This window comes from Phalacrocorax aristotelis, chromosome 2 (genome assembly GCF_949628215.1).
Source record: "Phalacrocorax aristotelis chromosome 2, bGulAri2.1, whole genome shotgun sequence".
Classification (NCBI taxonomy): domain Eukaryota; kingdom Metazoa; phylum Chordata; class Aves; order Suliformes; family Phalacrocoracidae; genus Phalacrocorax; species Phalacrocorax aristotelis.
The window spans coordinates 47,191,935-47,210,620 of record NC_134277.1 but is presented as its reverse complement, the minus strand read 5'-3'; the positions used below and the strand labels follow the sequence as shown (position 1 = coordinate 47,210,620).

General features: G+C 43.0%; 1 protein-coding gene across 1 annotated transcript in view; it reads right to left on the bottom strand.

Moving 5' to 3' along the window:
* SH3BP5 (SH3 domain binding protein 5) overlaps nucleotides 1–15,997 on the bottom strand; it is a 54,103-nt gene extending 38,106 nt beyond the window's left edge. Inside the window, exons 1-3 of the mRNA XM_075083370.1 lie at nucleotides 15,817–15,997; nucleotides 13,643–13,705; nucleotides 3,393–3,521 (exon numbers count right to left, since the gene is read on the bottom strand). Of these exons, the coding sequence (XP_074939471.1) occupies nucleotides 3,393–3,521; nucleotides 13,643–13,705; nucleotides 15,817–15,897 (273 nt within the window). The 5' untranslated portion in view covers nucleotides 15,898–15,997. The remainder of the gene's footprint in view (nucleotides 1–3,392; nucleotides 3,522–13,642; nucleotides 13,706–15,816) is intronic.
* Between the last annotated feature and the right edge of the window lie 2,689 nt (nucleotides 15,998–18,686).

Genomic DNA, 18,686 nt, shown 5'->3' with positions numbered 1-18,686 from the left:
TGCAATAAACACAAAATGCCCACTGGTGTACCAAGTGAGGAATCAAACAAAGTTGTCTTGGCAGAAGTTGCATGAAAACTACACGGGCAAGAACATTAGCCAACTCTCACTTCTGTCTCGGCAAAAGCTGAACGTTACTACTTTGGTGCCAACAGACAGCATCTTGATTCCCTGCGCCACCGCTTCAGAGGGCAAAGCGCTCAAATCTTAACGCTAAGGGACCATTGTTCTGTTAAAGCAAAGTTTCACCCTGTGATAGGCCAAGCTGAAATTCTCTTGGCACACATTACGCAATCAAGATGCTATGAAACTCTTGCATGGGAGAATTAATTTGTTTTGAATTCACCATTTTCTGGCAACAGAGGATTGCACAAGATGGGGATAAGGGTGAGGAGACAAAAGGACTCAAGGTCCTATAGCTTCTCCAGGGAAATACTTGACTGAGGGACGTCTGTTTTTTGCTGACCCCGCATCAGTGCCCTCATACCATTTTAATGGGTTTTATCTTAATAAATGAAACATGCATTTCCAGAAAGGAATCATGCTTGTGCCAAGTGAAAACAAGCTCCTCGGTATGACTAAATACAACTTGCATCAGCCAGCTCACCCTACAACTGACATCTTAAATGCAAGTGACCCTGGACAACTCCCGCATTTCTGCCAGACTAGGCGTCATTAATTATGCCGTTCTTTGTTCCCAGAAAACTTGAATTTATAGGTCATATTTTTACTTCCCCTTACTGAAAACAACAAACAAGAATTTACACTTCCCTTTCTCTTACAAGCACAGTCGTGCATTTTTCTGTTATTGTTTAATTAAAGCTGTTTCAACCACAGAGAACCTTGTGCCTATGTTTTTCAGAGGCAGCCTAATGGCTCTAAAATAACTGTAAAGACAGAGGTGGAAAACAGTCTTCAGAGGTCAGACGTTTTTATAATTTTTAACAGAAAAATATCAAGCTGTTCCCATGATTTCTCTACAATACTACAAATCAAAGTATAAAAGAAAGATGTGGTCTGGCTGGCACCTAAACATATTAATATTCTGATAACTCCTCTAGTTTCATATTTCCCTGCCCACTCCTCCCTGGCTTTAATATAGTTGTTCCCAGTTAAGTGGAACTTTTCTAGACTAAAAACTCTTTAGGCAGGTGCTTTACTGATGATCGGTACTCATCTTTCCAATCTCCTGGTTTCCAGATAGATTCGCTGTCCTTCAACACCAACACTCCTCCTAGCACTCACACTTTCTATTTCAAGATTTTATTAGACAAAGAGCCAAAGGGAAACCAGAAATCATCTTCCAGCTCTGTCTGCTAAGCAGGTACAAAGAGGGAGCTCTGTTCTGTGACTGGCTCCATAACACAAAATGGGAAAAAGCGAAATGAACAGTTAGAAAGGAAATCCCTGCTTAAAAAAAAAAATGAAATGCTACCAAGGAATTAAAAGAAAATTGAGTGCATAGCAAATTAGCAGATCTGGGACAAACAGCATTTAAACCTAGCTAATGACAGAATGGATTGGGTGTCTTAGTGGTCTTGTAAAGCACCTTTGAACCAGAATGACTGAATGGATTTCAGGGGTAGCAAAGACATAGCAGTAAAAAATTCCATTTTCAGGACATAATCTGCTGCCAACTTCAGGACAGAGGACAAAGTTCACTGCTCTCAGCGCCTGATGTTACAAACCTCAGTCATCTGATTGTTTTGTACTGCAGAATACGCATTTCTACCATCGACTTTTCTAGGTATAACTCTTCAAGTCCTATGCATACCATGCCTTACATAGCTATTCATAGTAACAGAAGTATATGATAATACTCGAGGCACAATTTGGGGGATTTTTTTTCCCCTAAATTGCACATACTAATACAATATAAACAATGCCTTGATCTTATTTTGTTACTAACTTCCTCTCTTTCTCTGACTTACTACTGATTTATCTCTAGCACACACCATAGGCCCCATGAACAGGGATTGCTTTCAGAGCAGTTACAGTTGAGTAGCAGATACCATGCTTGCTGTGCTTTGAAGCAGAGTTTACCTATTTGCTGTGCTGCTTCTAGTCTGAAGGATTAAGCCTAATAACCCCTACACATCATCCCCACTGCCTGAAACAATGGCTCCAAAATAACGCCGAGCAATTTGAAGGGTCAACATGGTTGCATATTATCTTGCATACCGCATCCCTTCCATCCAATTCCTGCTTCATCAGGTTTCAAAGCAATGAAGCTTGTATTCATGCCTCCCTCTCCTGTGCCTTGTTCTGAGGATGTATTCTCTTATCTCCCCTTCTCTGCGAGTTTACTTTCTGCCTTCTGGAACACACCTACACTACTTCTCTCATCCCTCAATCTCATCCCCTACCTGTTTTTACTAACAAAATCCTTCCGTAATTTTCATGTATTTCACACGTGCTACCCCATCTCTCACTCTTCCCTTGAACACAATGGCAGCCAATCCTGGCTGCCCAGCCACCGATGCTGCCCCACACATCTTTCTAGCCAAGCACGGAAGCAGCAGCTGTAGGCAACTTTTCTTCTACTTCTGCCTCTCCCTGCCTCAAGAGAAAACAGAAGTAGCACCCAGGAAAAGCCTCCCCCTGCCTTAGGAAAAAATCAAAAAGCCTCAGATACCAGCAAACCCCACTACAGACAACAAGCAGAAGCATTGCCTAAGCCACCACATACTCAACTCTCAGCTACTTTTTCCCTAAAGTGAGAAGCTGCCTGACATCTCACAAGCTTTCTTGCTTTCCCTGCAGCCAAGTAGATCACACCTTTACTTCCACACCTCATCCTTTCCTGCTTCAGCCACACAGGCCTATCAATAATCAAGTAGTAACTGGGGCAAGGGAGGTAAGGTCCTAATCACAGTACAGAAAGCAGAGCTCAGTTTCTCACCAAACCAACACACTTTAGAGCCATATTCGGCAGATTCTTGCTTCAACACAACCTAATCAGCACCAAACCCTGCAGGTTTCCCTAAGTCTGCCCCACTCCAGCCTCTTTCCCAGCAGCTTCCAGCTGCAGCCATTTAGCTGCTGAGCATTTTGTTTTAAGAAGAAAAAGCAGATACACAAATTTTACACTGCATTTTCAAATAACAACAACTACTGATAGGAAAGAGCAGGGCTTTGAAAGGCCACTGATAATGAGAGAACAGCTACTCATCGTTTGTGTCTGCTCTAGCTGCTCTTGGACTAAAGAACACGTGCAGCTGCGAAGAAACACATTTTTGCCATTGATTCACATGGCTGACATGCAAGTGAAGACACAGACCAGTGTCAACCAAGTGCATCTGCTGAAGATGTTATTAATAGCAGGAAAGCAATGCAGTCAGTATGTACTCTGCGACTACCAGCACAAGCTTTATAAGGCAGAAAGTTCTCACCTGCCTGGCCACCCTCCGAGCCTCCCAGTAAGGTTTAGAATCTTCTACAGCTTTTCCAATCTTCTTTACCAGTTCATCCAGTTTTACTGTTGCTTCTACCAGCACGGAGCGGAACTTCTGGCGTGCATCCTTCAAAATGTAGCAGAAAGGGAAGAAAAAGGACAAAGACAGATTAGAGTTTGAAATTTATTTCTACCTGTTTGTTCGTACCTTCAGGTTGCTCTTTACATTCACATACAAGCTGACACATTCAAAACAGTTACTGGCATCTTGACTAAGCCAGAATTCTTCAATGGAGGTAATAAAAGGAACCCAGAACTGCATCCGAAAGCTAGCATCCTGGACACCAAATCTTTGTCTTTCAGAGACAGCTTTTATAAAAAGCCTGCAATAGCCTGTGCTAGATGTCACTTCTGGCAGGGCTTCTCAGAGATGAATAGTTTGTAAATTACTTGGCAAACAGCAGCGTAGTAAGTTCTGAGAGGGAGTTCAATGGCAAAGACATCTTTTCTAGACAATGCTAGAATGGGGCTAGCAGGCAGGCTAAATCCCCACAGCAGACTAGCAAATCAGCAGGAATCAGCATCTCCAAAAGCTTAGCATGTCACACCCTTAGTACTGTTCCCCCCAGACACACCATTTCACAATGCAAACAAGGATGGAGAGGATCTGCTTTCTGCAGGAAGAACTGGACACTTCCCACATGGCATGTCTTCAAGTCAGCTCCTCTTTCCTTTTACAAACACACCTTACTTACTTTGATAGCAGCAAAAAGCTTCCAAGTCCTCGTGGCAAGACTTTCTGCCACAAAAGCCCATGTTTTCTGCTATGGTTTGCATCAATGGGTAAGGACGCCTACTTTCAGTTTGATTGTTAGTATCTACTACATTTAAGAAAAGTAAATTCCAGCTACTTCCAAACTGGATGAGTTGCCCTCTTTCCATGATTAGCTGAAGCCATTAAAATACTTTCTCTGCTCCACTGAAATTTTAAGCAAAGTGATTCTGATTTCGATCTCAGGCATCCAACACAGACTCTAAATCAATTGAATTATTGCAGAGAGATGCAAATTCAGGCTGGGACCTGGCCCAGAATTTAAGGAGATGAAGAGGAAGGGCCATGTGAGCTCTTGACAAGCCTTGTAATTCTAATTAGAGAGCAGGATTTATGCAGACTGCTAGAGTGACATGTTGATTATCAGGAAGCAGCTGGCTTGAAGAAGTGCTCTAATTCAGAAGGTTTTTGTCATTATTGTTGAGGATTTCTAGAATGCACAACTGTTTATTCATTGGAAGAATTAAAATACATTGGAACCTCCCACCATGGTCTCAGAAGGGGGGGGAGGGGAGTGACCGCAATAACACATTAGTTTTTACAGAAAATGCAATGTACTTCAGTAAAAGCTTCTTTGCTTCCTTTTTACTGTTAATATTACCATCAGTAAAATTTTAGTCCAATGCAAATAGCTTTAGATTCTTAAGGTACTCCAATTTATTCTAAGGAAGTATGCAAATGGATAACAAGGTCAAAAATGTAGAATCAAATGCACATTAACTTATTATTTTACTAACTCAAATCCAGTCAATAATCTAATTTCTTAGTGAAAGCCTGAAATGTGTCACTCAAGCAATACGTATCGAGTCAATGATTTTCTCAGCGAGAAGAGTTTGAATATTTCCAACTAAACTATCAGGCATGGTTCACTGCTCAAGATGAGTTTCACAAGTAACTGAAATAAGACTGCAAGCTCGATGACTATATGGCAAGAAAAACGTTGAGGTACTAAAGCATATTTAACAAAAAATTCCTACAAGCGCAGGAATAAAATTAAAAACTCATTTCTAAATAAGTGAGCCTGAAGGTTTGTTTTTTACTTTCTTTGTGAAAGCTGCATATCAGGATGCTAGTTGTGGAAAGCAAATAATTAAAGAAAAACATAATTGTATACGCATTAATTTTAAAAAAGCCCTATGCAGTGATTCATCAGAAAATTCAGTTCCCATGTTTGTAAGATAAGCACTTGGAACAAAGAAACCATCACTACCACATCTGTGCTTAGAGACCTACCCCAAATGTATTAATGTGATAATTACATACACTTTTATCCAATAGGAAAGAAGAGGACTAGTCACCACCTAGAGTTTTAAAAAAAAAAAAAAAAAGAAAAAACTAACCAAAACACACTAAGGACAGAGCAGTCAAACTAACAGCAACTTCTGTACCCATTAATCACCCACCAACTCAGACAAAGTACACACAAATTACTAAACCACAACTAACCCTGTAACTGGCACCTGAGGCACAGGTCTTGCAAATGGTTAAGGACACATTTACCCATGAGCGCAGCCCCGCCACGCGTAGCTAGTTACACAGAACAGTGAGCTTCAGCTGAAGAACAAACTGCTGTGAACTTCCAGTTTATCATTTTCCCCAAAAGATGCCTACTTCCTATTTTGAGGCTTTATTTGGGTCTGACCATCCTCATTTCTTCTAGTGAAGAGCAATAACTAAAACCAAAACACCCTGGAACTTTATACCCATGTCATCCATCACATTACTTATTTAAAATAGCATTTATTCTCAGGCTCCTGACTGTCAGGAACACAAGCCTATAGGCTCCACCACCTTCTGCATGAGAGAATAAGCAAACACTCGTACTCTGCTGGGATCAGCCCCCCTTACCAAAGGTTTCCTGCCATTCACTTCGGACATGGCAACAAGATGCTGAGGTCTCTGAGAAGGTGTCGTTCCAAACCCATGCCCTCTCCTGCACTACACAAACCAATTTTACTCTCCACTAGCCCCAACTACACTACAAAAACAAACAATCCCACACTGTATATCAACACCGTGTGTGCTCCTGCAGCATCCCAGTACATTCACACCACCCAGCCTCCTCTGTCCAAACTGATTTGGCTCTCATGGTCTCAGTGATCACAGCTTTGATCTGGGAGCTACGGCAACATCTCCTGTGAGCAGGGGCACAGCTCTCTCCTGCACACGCACAGCCGCACCCAGCGCGTCAGCCCTGCCATGTGCTGGCAGAGTATCTCTAAAACTCATCACCCTTGGGACAGTGCAAAATCCCCCTGGCAGGTGCCCCTGGGGAAATTTAAACAGGAAATACAGGTGCAGCAGCTATTTTTACTCTTCATGTGAAACTGGGGAGGTTAGAAGCACCAAGGCAATTGCACCAGGAGCACTGGGCTTGGTGCTCTTGCTACTTACATGACATGAAAAGCACATCTGTGGCTCATGGGAAGCATGGGCCTGTGGTCAGGGCAATAACTTGGGAATCAGTTTAACTCCCTGCTCTATGTCTGGCTTCCTGTGGTACTGTCAGTGAGACACTTCAACCCACATGTGAAGTGGTTCAAAGCTATAAATCCTCTTAATGGTGTTTTCTGGAAGAACACTCACTTCAAAAACTTAGAGGCTCAGGAACAGCACAGCAGTGCAGTTCATCCATGGCCCCCAGCATGAGGGAAGCCTTACATCTGTGTTAGGAAGACAACCACACCACCTTCAACTCACTTACCAAATCCTCTGGTGTGACACGCTTCCCTACAAGTGTTACTATTTAACTGCCAAACTTGCTTTGTTCAGACCTTTACTTAGCACATATGGATAATAGAGACAGGAAAGACAACGATTCCTGCAACTCACTGCACTGTGTCCGTTTTGCCTGTGACAGCGTACGCCATGCACCTTTCCTAGCACAGTCCTCAACTCCTGGTTTCTGTATTTCAGTTCCTTGGAGGATGATCCTTTCCCAGCAGAAATGCTAGTTAGTGATAAAAGCAAGTATGCAGCCTTAGGTAAAAGACCTGTGAGTCACACTCACCATTTCTGGGTGTTTCCGGAAAAAAAAACCACATGGATTTGTTTTTCTCATCACTGCACTGAATACATACACAGACCGTATAAACCATAACAGAAGCAACACAACTGACAGAAGACATCTCAAACACCCAGACAACATTTCAAAAGCATGTTTTCCCCCCTACTTGCTCATAACCTTACACAATCATTTTTAAGAACACCTTGTTACTGATTTTGCAAACAGAAATGTGATATTGAAAGCTGCCTGGCTAACATTTTCAATGTTTGTTCCCTCCTATTTGCTCAATGAGATGATGACAAGCCTTTCTAAAGCTGGACAAAAGCCAATTAAGGCACTTTAGCTTCAACGCATGTCGCAAGTTGCAAAAAAAAAAAAGCTGCAGTTGAAACTTCTCACTGAAGTGATAGTCTTAATAACTAGACTCTCACTACCTAAGCATCTGTCATACACACACTGTAGCAGATAGCACTTAGTGCATCACGTGAACAGCTGCAGTTTACTTTTCAACATCTTGTTCTACGGCTGCAAGAGCTCCACTCTCAACAACTTTCTTCCTGGAAACCCTGAGCACTCTTCTCCCAAACGATAGATTTCACAAGCACAGTTTTAGGGAGCATGCCAGACTTCTACCCCATATACGCTTTTGCTGCAATAGTTCATTATTAAAAGCAGACCTTGTTTCCAGCAACTTGCTGCTGGGCAGCTATCTGCTACAGCTCCAAAAGAGGGACCATGCTTAACAACAGGCCATCCATACAGCAGCATTTTGGAGCTCTACCCTCAAATGTGGAAGGAAACAAAAATACAATTTTACACTTACGCTGCACCTGTTGGAGAATAAAGTATGCTTGTTTTCCTTTCACATGAGTGATGGTGATGAGCTGGTGTTAGCTGCCAGATGACAGGCAAATAACTATTTCTGCCCCTCAAATGAGGCACGTATTTTCAAACAATTTTCTTTTTAAAATTAACACATCAACCAGGTATGAAGCATCTTAGTACCAAGCACATCTAAATTTCATTTAGAGAGGTTGTCCTATGACCTTTCTGACAAACTGGTGTGCAGAACCACTGGCGACCCATTAAGCCAGCCTGGAAGGTGCATGGGAAATGAAATTGCTGACCAAGAGACATGCTTCATCTATTTCCAAGAGGCAGGCAGTATCCATACCTGCCTTCCACTGCTGCAGAGACCTACCAGCTGCAAAAGCTCATTTCCAACTCAAAGTAGTGTCACACTATCAACAACATCCAAGTGTGAAAGCAGGTAGGCTTCCCAGTTACATACATACCAGAGAGATGCACATGCGTGTGCTCAGAGATCTACCTCAGAGCATCAAACAGGTTAATGATATTTTTAACATCTATTGGTTTACTTGAACTGCTCAGGCACCAAGACTGACTACCAAACCTTAAAAACATAGTGCAAGGAAGCCTCACTTAATTTCCAAGCATGGGGAAGAGCATTTCCCCCCCCCTCCCCCCAGCTGCTAATTTGTCATATAAGAACAATAAAAATTGGCATTTGGAAGTTGCTCTAACCTCCTGCCTGCAGACAGTTACAGTCTGAGACTACAAACATACTGGTATTTTCAGTTCTCTTAGAAGAAAGGAGAGGAAAGCAGGCAGGGGAGGGCACTGGGTGCTCCTTCCAAAACATGATTTCTCTGCCTAACCCTTCCTCCCTCCCTTGGGGTGGAAACCCACCTCTGCTTCAAGAATGTGAATCAGCTAAAGCCCTTTGACTCACTCGGGTGACAAAATCTTTCCAGAGCCATAGCAGAGGAAGGAGCCTTTCCTTATTCATCCGTGGATGAAAGCAGAAGGCAAAATAACAAGCAATCCACACGCAGGAGCCATTTCCCATGGAAACAAGTAGATTACAAAGAGACATGGAAAGATTTGTCCTGCTAGTGCTGGACAAATCCATCATGTACATATATCACCCTCCAAAAACCAACAGGAACACCAGCCAGTGAGCTGCTTCTCCCTTATCCATGTACATGTTATGGGCATTGGAAAATGCTGCACAGGGATGCTGATAAGGCAGCAGATGTTTCTGCAGATAGACGTTTCCCCAGGCCAAGCAGGCGTGCCCAGAATGAAATTCCTGCCACTGACAGGCCATTTTTCTAAAACTTGAAAGATTGAGGAATTTTTTTTTAAAGTCTACTTAAAATTCTTGTGTGTGACAGGGTCAAAAGCTTGAGCTTTACCCCAAACACAAGTATTTTAGTGAGGAAGTAAGAACAGCAACTCTAAATAAAATAGCCCTTCCCCTTCTGAAAGGGGTTCAAATGCTGACAAGGCTTACAAGTGAAAAGAGAACCACAGCTGATACACCCTTTTCCTTCGACCCTAACACCAACACAGGGTGACGTCTAGGATAAATCGAGGACTAAATGTAACATTAAGTCTTGTAGATTGGGACTAGCGGATCTAGGCAAGCATACAAGAAGGATCCTAACCAGGCCCTACTTAAAACAAGAATGGCTGAAAGTAGCACTGTTCAGCTCTAGTTTTCACGTGCAGTTGTTTCCCCTTAACAACACTGGCAAGCTTGTAGCTCCAGCAACACAAAAACTCTCTCTAACAAAAACCACATTTGGGATAGCTGGGATTCCAGTGGTAATTTTAATGGTATGTGCTGTATTTCCCCTCCCTGCAATGATGCCAGAGGGTCACTGCGTGAATTTGCTACAACGGAATTGTACATTCAGGAGCCAAAGATGTGTATGAGTTAGCTGGACAGGAGAGTTGTGCACATTTGTTAAGTACATTTGCAACCCCTGATGTGAGTTCTGATGGAGATGCATTTCCAATAAACAGGAAAAAATTTCAAATAGCAAGGCACCACTCTAACTTGCATTTGGCCAAAACATACTTCTATCTCTACTGCAAGATGTTTCCCCCACCTCTTCACAGACACTTCAAACAAACAGGGACATTAGCGAAGCCAAGCGTTAAATCCCTCGGAGGACCCTTATCATCCTTTGCTGTGTCAGTAGTGCTTAGTGTTGCACTTAGTATGAGCAGCATTATGGATTTTAAATCAAGCCTAATCAAAGATTCATTAACAGGCAATACATTAACACAACATATAACTACCAGCCACTCAGTGCCCTTTAGCAGCTCCGCAAGTCCTGAACAGGCTTCAAGCATCATCAGGTCAGGGTATTTCCCCAGGGTTTAATAGGATAGGTCAAAAGAGCAAAAAACCAGAAACTGTTCAAGTCATGCCACGCATGTAAATCCACCCCCTCGCAGGTGGCTTTTATGTTTTAAAATAAGATCAAAAACAGGCAAGCTGACCGGAATTCCCCATTTTATCACCTCTGTGAACAGCAAACACCAGTATTTTCTACATTGTTCTAACATGGACATGTCTACGGCTACACCAAGACAGTGTAGGCTCAAAATCCTAGAAGCCTCTACTGATTTCAGGCCCATAACATTTCCATTGGGTAAGGCATCATTTTTACTTCCATTTTGCAGATGTAGACCAGAGGCACAGCGAGAACAAACGCACGGGGTTTAGAAGCATTTAACACCTACAGCCTTTTTTCCCAGTTAATGGGAACTGGAGACAGTCAGCAGTCACATTTAGAGCGACTCCTACAAAGCTACAGGAAGTCCAGAACAGACTCACACTACTTAGATGCCACAAGGTTACCCTTCCTGCTTATCAGAGTGTACATCAAGTCACAAAAACATGGGTGTCTTTTTCTGAACTTCCTTCAAAGAAACATACCTTCTACTCAAACGCCCCCATTGCTTTTCCAGATTATTCTGGGAAAAAATTTAACAGTGGGAATGCATGGACTGCCAGGTAATGCTACAGGAAGCTGTCAATCAGCATCTTGTGCTGTACATAGTCTAACAATACTGTCTATGTTCCCATTAGTCAACTATGATCAGATACTAAAAAGATGAAGAAAATAATAATAGAAAAATAGGATAAATATAACTCCATTGTCTGGTTAAAAAAAACAGACCACCACATCTTCTAATGAAATATCTTGCAATAACAGCAACACCACAAACTAGGAAGGGGTAGCAAGAGGGACCCAAAGCAGCTAATAACAGCCAAAACAGCAAATCTTCAAAGAAAGACTCAGCACGGCTCCCCCAGAAGCCCACGTTTTCAGCAGCACTGAAGGGTTTTGAAAGTCTCTGAAGCACAATCATCCCAGTTCTAAACTCCCCCTTCTAGATTCTGGATTTACCCTATAAGTCTGGTTGGCAAAGCTTTCTTTTCTTTTCCAGAGTATCAATGCAGGGTTTTTTTTCTAACCACAAGTGTGTGGTGGGTTTTTTTTTTTTTTTAATATCTTTCCTCTAGAAAGGTCTTAAGTCCATTTAAAATGCATTTATCAAGGCGTACATAAATTAACCCTTGCTTACATCATCCAACTGCATTTCTCCTCAGAATTTAAGCAGATCAAAAGTAATGACAATCCTCCCGATTCAAAATTATGCAGTTGCATGATACCACAAACTAGCTTCAATCCAGTAAGATTTTCAGATGAAAAGGGAAGAGGAAACATTCACGAAAGCATACTGTTGATGATATTTCAAATTAATTCCATCAAACACTGCTTATAGTAAGTACTACAGACAGATCTGCAGTAAACATTTAATGACATAGAGGTAGAAAGCGTCATATAATCATTCTCTGCACTATCTGACATCTAGTATTTCTTAGACTAAGGTAAGCAACAACATTAAGAGCAAGCTAATGTAGAAACACTGCTCTCTTATTTACAATGATACATCCAGGAGCCTTTTGAGCTCACCATCTGTCACACACACAGTAGCTACAAATCTCCAGGCTCTACAAATACTCGAACACATGAATAATTTTAATCAAGCAGTAAAATCCCATCTTAAGTCATTGGGACTTATTTCATGAGTATGCATTTGCATTATTATTACTATTCTATCTGCTTCATAATATGTCCTCCGTGCAAGGTTATGACAAGATTAATGAAATCCAGGCAACTATCCATAGCACCATCTTTCAATTTCAGTACCTCAGCATGAAATAAGGAGACTGAAAAGATATATATAATTATTTTTTAATATATGTATATAAAGAGTCCTGAAGTCCATTTAATTGGTACTGTTACAGACCAGCATACTGATTTTTAAAGTTCCCTCATAAAATTTAAATCAAGCTGGTGACACTGAACAGTTTTCACAGCTGAAATATAGTTTAATTTTGCATAACAAAATGTCCCCCGTTCCACTAAGTTTATTTGCCAATAAATTCACGATCTACATGCCACAAAGCACAGAAAATGCAAACACGTAGGGAGAATACGACAGCCACATGACAAGGCTGCTTCGTTTCCAAAGAAGTTCATAACCCTGTATTCTGTTTGGTGCATACAGTAGATACTCCAATATTTTAAAATACTACCAGGAACCATCCCATGCTCCAGGTACCCATCTCATGAAAACACACATACAAGGCGGGGAATCAAACACGGACTTTGACATTTTGAAGATGCAGAACAGAAATCTATAGATGTATTTTTAGAGCATGGTCATCACTGCAATCTCAGCATGTTTTGATACAGTAGTCAAAATACCGTAATGTTATCAAAATCATTTAGGATCTGAAGTAGCATTTTACGCCAGTTTTCCCTTAACAGCATATTCGTCTTACACTTCCACTGGCTTTATCTTCTTCCTTTTGCAGTTAACAAAAGAAAATTTAGACACACAAGTAGGACAGTTTGTTTTGATTTGTTATTAGGTCAGTAATACTGAGCCTTCCAGAATACCTACTAAGTAGCTGAAGCTGAAATTAGGGGACTTAGAAACAATTCCTTCAGAACTTTCTATTAGATTTTTTTAAGTGCCCAAGGAAACCTCTTTTTTCAACTAGGAAGTAATTTCCTTCAACTCCTCCAACCTTCCTTCATTACTTCTCTTACTCAGAAAGTAATTACAAAAAAGGCAAAACTAACAAGCTAAAAAAAATAGCCACCGAGGAGGAGATCCTGGCAGGTAACTGTATGGCAAAGACCTTTTAACCAAAGAAACTTTCACTGTCTATAATCACAAGAACACAAACCCAAAACAGTTACTTGTAAAAACAGAACTTATCTAAGTTTAGTTTCAAAACCTAAATATAGGGTTTCCAGGGTGGGGGGAGGAGAGGAGAGGGCTCTCCACATAGGATTCTTACACTGTCAGCATCCCTCTACCTTCTCCCTTTCTGTTCCAGCTGTTAGCTCAATTCACACCTTTAAAAAAAAAAATATATCACCACCAGACTCTTGCTGCCAAGTTACCATTCAGGATCAGCACAATTCAGGAAGGAACCTACTCATAAACAGTTCTGTTGCTCACAAAACGCAACATGAACAGAAGGAAAATGCAAGGATGAATTCCATACCTCCAGCTCCGTCTCTCTCCGATTGATATCGTCTGTAGATTGATTTAGTTTTTCTAGCTCCCCCTAGAAAGAAAGAAGGAAAAGTCAAACGCATATTAAGAAATCGGGGGAGGGGGGGAAAAAAGCGTCTGAGAAGGCTCATTCAGCACCCCCACTGAAACCTCACAAGGGCTGTGGCTTACAAATTCAGTGACAAGAGGAAACCTTGGGACATTTAGAGTAACTTTGCCCCTGATCTTCTATTTTGCTACTTACAAGAAAAATAATCAGAGAAACACTATAGTTTTATTTTAAGGCAGTACATTTCCTGTTCTGGCTTACTCCTCGCTATTAAAAATAAACATAAGGTACAGTAAGTTCTGTCTTGTTGATCAATACAGTCTGTATCTGCTAGTTTGCAGAGAGATACACGCTCCCCCTGCAAAAGGATCAGTGTGAAGTTACTACTATCACAGGAGACATACAGTGAAAGCGCAGCATTGATAAGAAACACATCTTGCAGCACGAGAGGCATTTCACTCTGGATTTTGGCAAACCCTTTTATAACACAGCCAGTCAATGGGACATATGATTACGTTTACTTAGTCTGCCTTTGTGCCAGCATTTTGATCTCTTAACAGCAAAAACAAAGGTGCTAAATCCCTTGAATAAATATTTACTAGAGGTGGTGTTGGCATGAACCAAGTTACTGTAAAAAACAAAGCTCATTCTTAATGACTTTCTTACCACAAAAAGCAACCCTCAGGAGCAGACTCCAATAGCCGTCTTTATTTGAGCAACACATTACTCCACGTGAGAGCCTATGATTTCAACAGGAGTGTCCTCTAATGCAAACATTCTTTACTTTTCAACCAGCGTAACAGAATCCGCCCTGAAATGTTTCGCTGTACAAACCAAACACTGTAAATTGATTGTCACTTGGGTGATTTCCCACTAGATTACAAAAATTGCTCTTGTTACAATCAGAAAGGAATTATTCGTAGTAGCTTAGTTCTCCTATCCTCAGAGGTCAGATTTCATTCCCAGCTCCTAAGATTTGGAAGATAAATATTTGCATAGCCATGTTTTCTGAAACAGACACTCATACAGAAATTACCTAATTGCCTTTTACTGTAAGGCTAAGAATGTTATGGCTCTCAGGGAGGCAGATGCAGCAGCCTGTTTTTTCAAACCAAACAGAAAACTCAGCAAAAACACTGTTTAACCAACAAGGTGCAAATCAGGTACGGGGAAACATGTCGCAAGCTGAAGAACCTAAGGCCAAAATTAGATCAATAGGCACTAAGGGAGCTCAGTTTCCCAAAATCAGGGCAGTAACAAGCTAGCTTTTGGCTGAGGGCCTCACCCTGTGTAACCATGTTTTGTGAATTTTGCAATTGCTCTGCTCGGCTCTGGAAAAGAAACCCTCACGATGGAGAGGAGGATGACAATTACAGCAAGGAGGGCCCTATGCCAAGGATCCATCCTCTCAGCAATGTACATATCCTTATATTCACTCATGACAAACAGTCCCAGCAACGTCGGAGGCGAAAGCCATAAGCCTGCAGAGACCTAAAAATACATTTCATTTCAGGGACCACAGCATGCTGAAGTTTGCACCAGGCAATTGGTAAAGACATGGTTTTGGGGAGGAAAAGCTTTGTTTAGAAGCCATGCAAGAATAAAAAGCATTTCGGAAGGCATTCACAGAGAGGAAACACCATCTTCCACTAGAGCTCCTTTTTTAAACAATTTTTAAAAAAAACCTATGTTTTCCCCCATATATTTCTGGACATCAGCCCTATTTCACGAGCAAGGTCACGCTGTCACGGTCAGAAAGAAAAGGGGAGGGGGATTTCAGAGCAGGAGAAGACGAAAGGCGGCCCAACGCAGCCGGGCGCCGAGCGGTGCCCGGGGCCGCGGGGTAACAAAGGGCCGGGGCGCCCCGGGGCCGCTTCCCCCCGCAGCCGGCGGGCGCCGGGACACCCGGGGCTGCTCCGCACCGGCCCCCGGCACAGGCAAATGAGATAAATATATATATGTGTGTGTGTGCGCGCGCTATGCATATGTATGTACACATGCATTAAAGGCAAAAATAAGAGGCAATCATTAGAATAATTATTATATACATTTTTAAATAAAATCAAGGCAGACACCCAGCCCCAGAGAGGCCGGCAAGGCGAGGCGGCCCTCACCTGGATGCGGGGGTCCACCTCTTCCTCCTCCGGGCGCGGGCCCTCCTCGGCGGCCCGGCCGCGCCTGCCCCCCGGCTCCATGGCGGCGGCGACCGCCGGTGCCTCCCGCTCCGCCGGTGCCTTCCGCGGCCGCCTCCGGCTCCTCCGGCCGCGGCTCCTCCGCCCCGGCCCGGCCCCCGCCCGGCCCCGCCTCCGGGGGAACCCCTCCCTCCCGACAGCGCCCCCCCACCCCCGCTTTGTGCATCCGCACCGCAAGGAGGAAATGAGCGCAAAATTGCGGGGTTTCCTTTTTTTATGTTTTTTTTTTTCAACGCTCCTTCTCTCTTCCCCCCCCACCGTGTTAATATTTGTGTTTTGCAGTGCTCGGTGCTGGCCCCGCCACGCTCCCCGCCCGGCAGACCGAGTGCGCGCAACTGCAGTGCGTGAAACCAAAATGAGTAGTTTCAGGTGCAGGGAAATGCTAACGATACCTTGGGAGGCTTTCTTCCCCCTTCCCCGCCCCCACCCTTTTTCAGGCTCTGCTGGGGGCTGACATGTCTATGGAGAAAAGGAGGCGATAAAAATAATAAAGGCCCTTTCAACAACCTTGACAATTCAAATGAAACTCAGATTTCTATTGTGTGGCAGCTAGGCAAGCAACTATTGTACCCACTGGATGCAGCGGAAAAAGATACACTAAAGATGTGTCCTTTTGTCGTCGGTAAAAAGGAACTTTCTGCAAGAAGCACCAACAGCATGCACATGCAGGGCCCCTGGCCAGCAGGGCACTTCAGATGAGGGTCTCCTTAATCATGGGGGCAGCGCCTAGGCTGGCAGCCAAACGCTAATAGGAAAAAGAGCGGACAGCCCTCCTGCCGAGCAGTGCACCCACAGGGATGGGCTCCGGCACCTATTCACCCCCCTGGCCTCAGGCACCGCTGAAACCCCTTCTATGGGCTGCAGAGAAGACATAAAATATTAAACAATTACTTTCTCTTCCCTTCTCCCAGCAACCCCAGAGAGACTAACAGCACATTCCCTTGTCATTGGAAAGGAAAAACATGATGCTTTGTCTTTTCCCTCCTCAAGACACAGAGAGGACAGTCCCAATCAAAGCACGTGGGCCAGGCTACCCACAGAGGAAAAACAAGGCAAGAAGTAAAAACTGGCTGAGCCAAGGGCCCCCTCAAATCACACCAACCACACTGAACCACTTACTCTGGGTGGATAACGAATCATTTCAAACACATGAGGAATATATCTCCACCTTAAAAGTATCACTTATGATTTAATCCCATTTTTGTTAGAAAACTCCTCAAAAGATTTTAAAAAAAAATTAAAAGTTTAGATGTGGTGAAGAAGCTTCCTTTGTGAGACTGAAGATGAAAAAGAATCTCAGCAAAGCACAAGAAGATAAAAATTTATGTTCCTAAGGCAAAAAGGAGGTGAAGGAAAAGCAGCCAAGCTCTTCCAAACACTGTACAGCAACCAAAAAAAAAAAAAGAAAAAAAAAAGAGACAGGAAGAAGAGGAGAGTGGCACAAACATTTGGATATAGTATAAACATGCAAAGTGACACCAACAAACTAAAATTATCAAGGAACAGAGGAGGTATTGAAAAACACAGATGGGTTGTTTGCAACATCTTCATTTCTCACAGCAGAAGAAATCACGTAAAGGGAAAAAAATCCCAAAATCGGCCAAAGCCAAGTGTTTTACTCTTCCTGCTGTCCATTAAGGGAATTCAATGTATACGCACAGCCAGAGGTTCCCTGGCATCTCTCATCCAGGTATGCTCTGGCTCATGCCAAGACCACAGTGGTCCAATGTCCAAAGATCACGTCCTCCAAAAAGAGCATAGAAAACACAAAGCATCATGTGGAAGAGTTAATGCTGCCAATCCCCACTGTTACCGCTTGCATTTCTAGGAAACAAGGCTACGTAAAACAGCCCCTGCAGCTATGCCACGTTTCTCCAAAACCTATGCAGTCTGACCCATGGCAGCGTCATGCAAAGTCCTGCCCACTGCTTGGGGTACAGAAATGCTCCTGCAGGGACATGCTCTCCCCAAGAGATTTGTAACATTTGCGTGAGGAACCTGTTCTTCCATTGCCACCACGACAGTCCCCATGATTGTCACAGCTCAAAAAACCTCCAGCCAAATTCATCGATCTACTACCATCAAGGCAGAGCAAGCTGTTTCTTTCCTCAGTCATACAGTGGAATTAGCAAGTTGGGAGAGCTGCATGCAGAGCTTAGCCCCGTGCAAGAGACAGTATGAATGCACAGGCCCCTTTCCCCACGGCTCTGAAATCTCACACCAAGCCCCAAGGCAATTGAGTTTATTTTATATCAAACCAATACATTGGCAAGATTTATATATTTGTAAAATCACTGAAGAATGCGCAGGTCATACGTCTGTCATCACTGCAGACATCACTAAGGCATAAACAGAAAAGCGGCCTTAAGGGAAAGACCTGACAGAAAAAGGAGACTATTCAGGACAAATAAAGATCAATAAAAGAATCTAGAATATTACCTGCGTGCTCAGTTTTTTTCTCTTCCCCATGAAGTAGTTTTGGCTGGAACTGCTGTCACATGCAAAGGATGGCAGAGCCCCGGGAGTATCCGAGGAACAATTCTGTTTAGCACATAGGCAGGCTTCGTGCTCCGCTTAAGTCAATACGGTGCACGAGGTCAACTATGGATGATGGCATTTGGGTATTACTTTTGCCAAGATATGAGTGCTCTAATCCCAGCAAATCTCCCCTACATGGTCTGTTAAAAGCTAGCCACCTCCCCAACCCCAGCCCACTCCCAGGAAGCCACTCATACTGACCTTTTTGCCTCCCCCAGATGCACCAAGGCAGCTGAGTAAAGCCTGCACAAGGC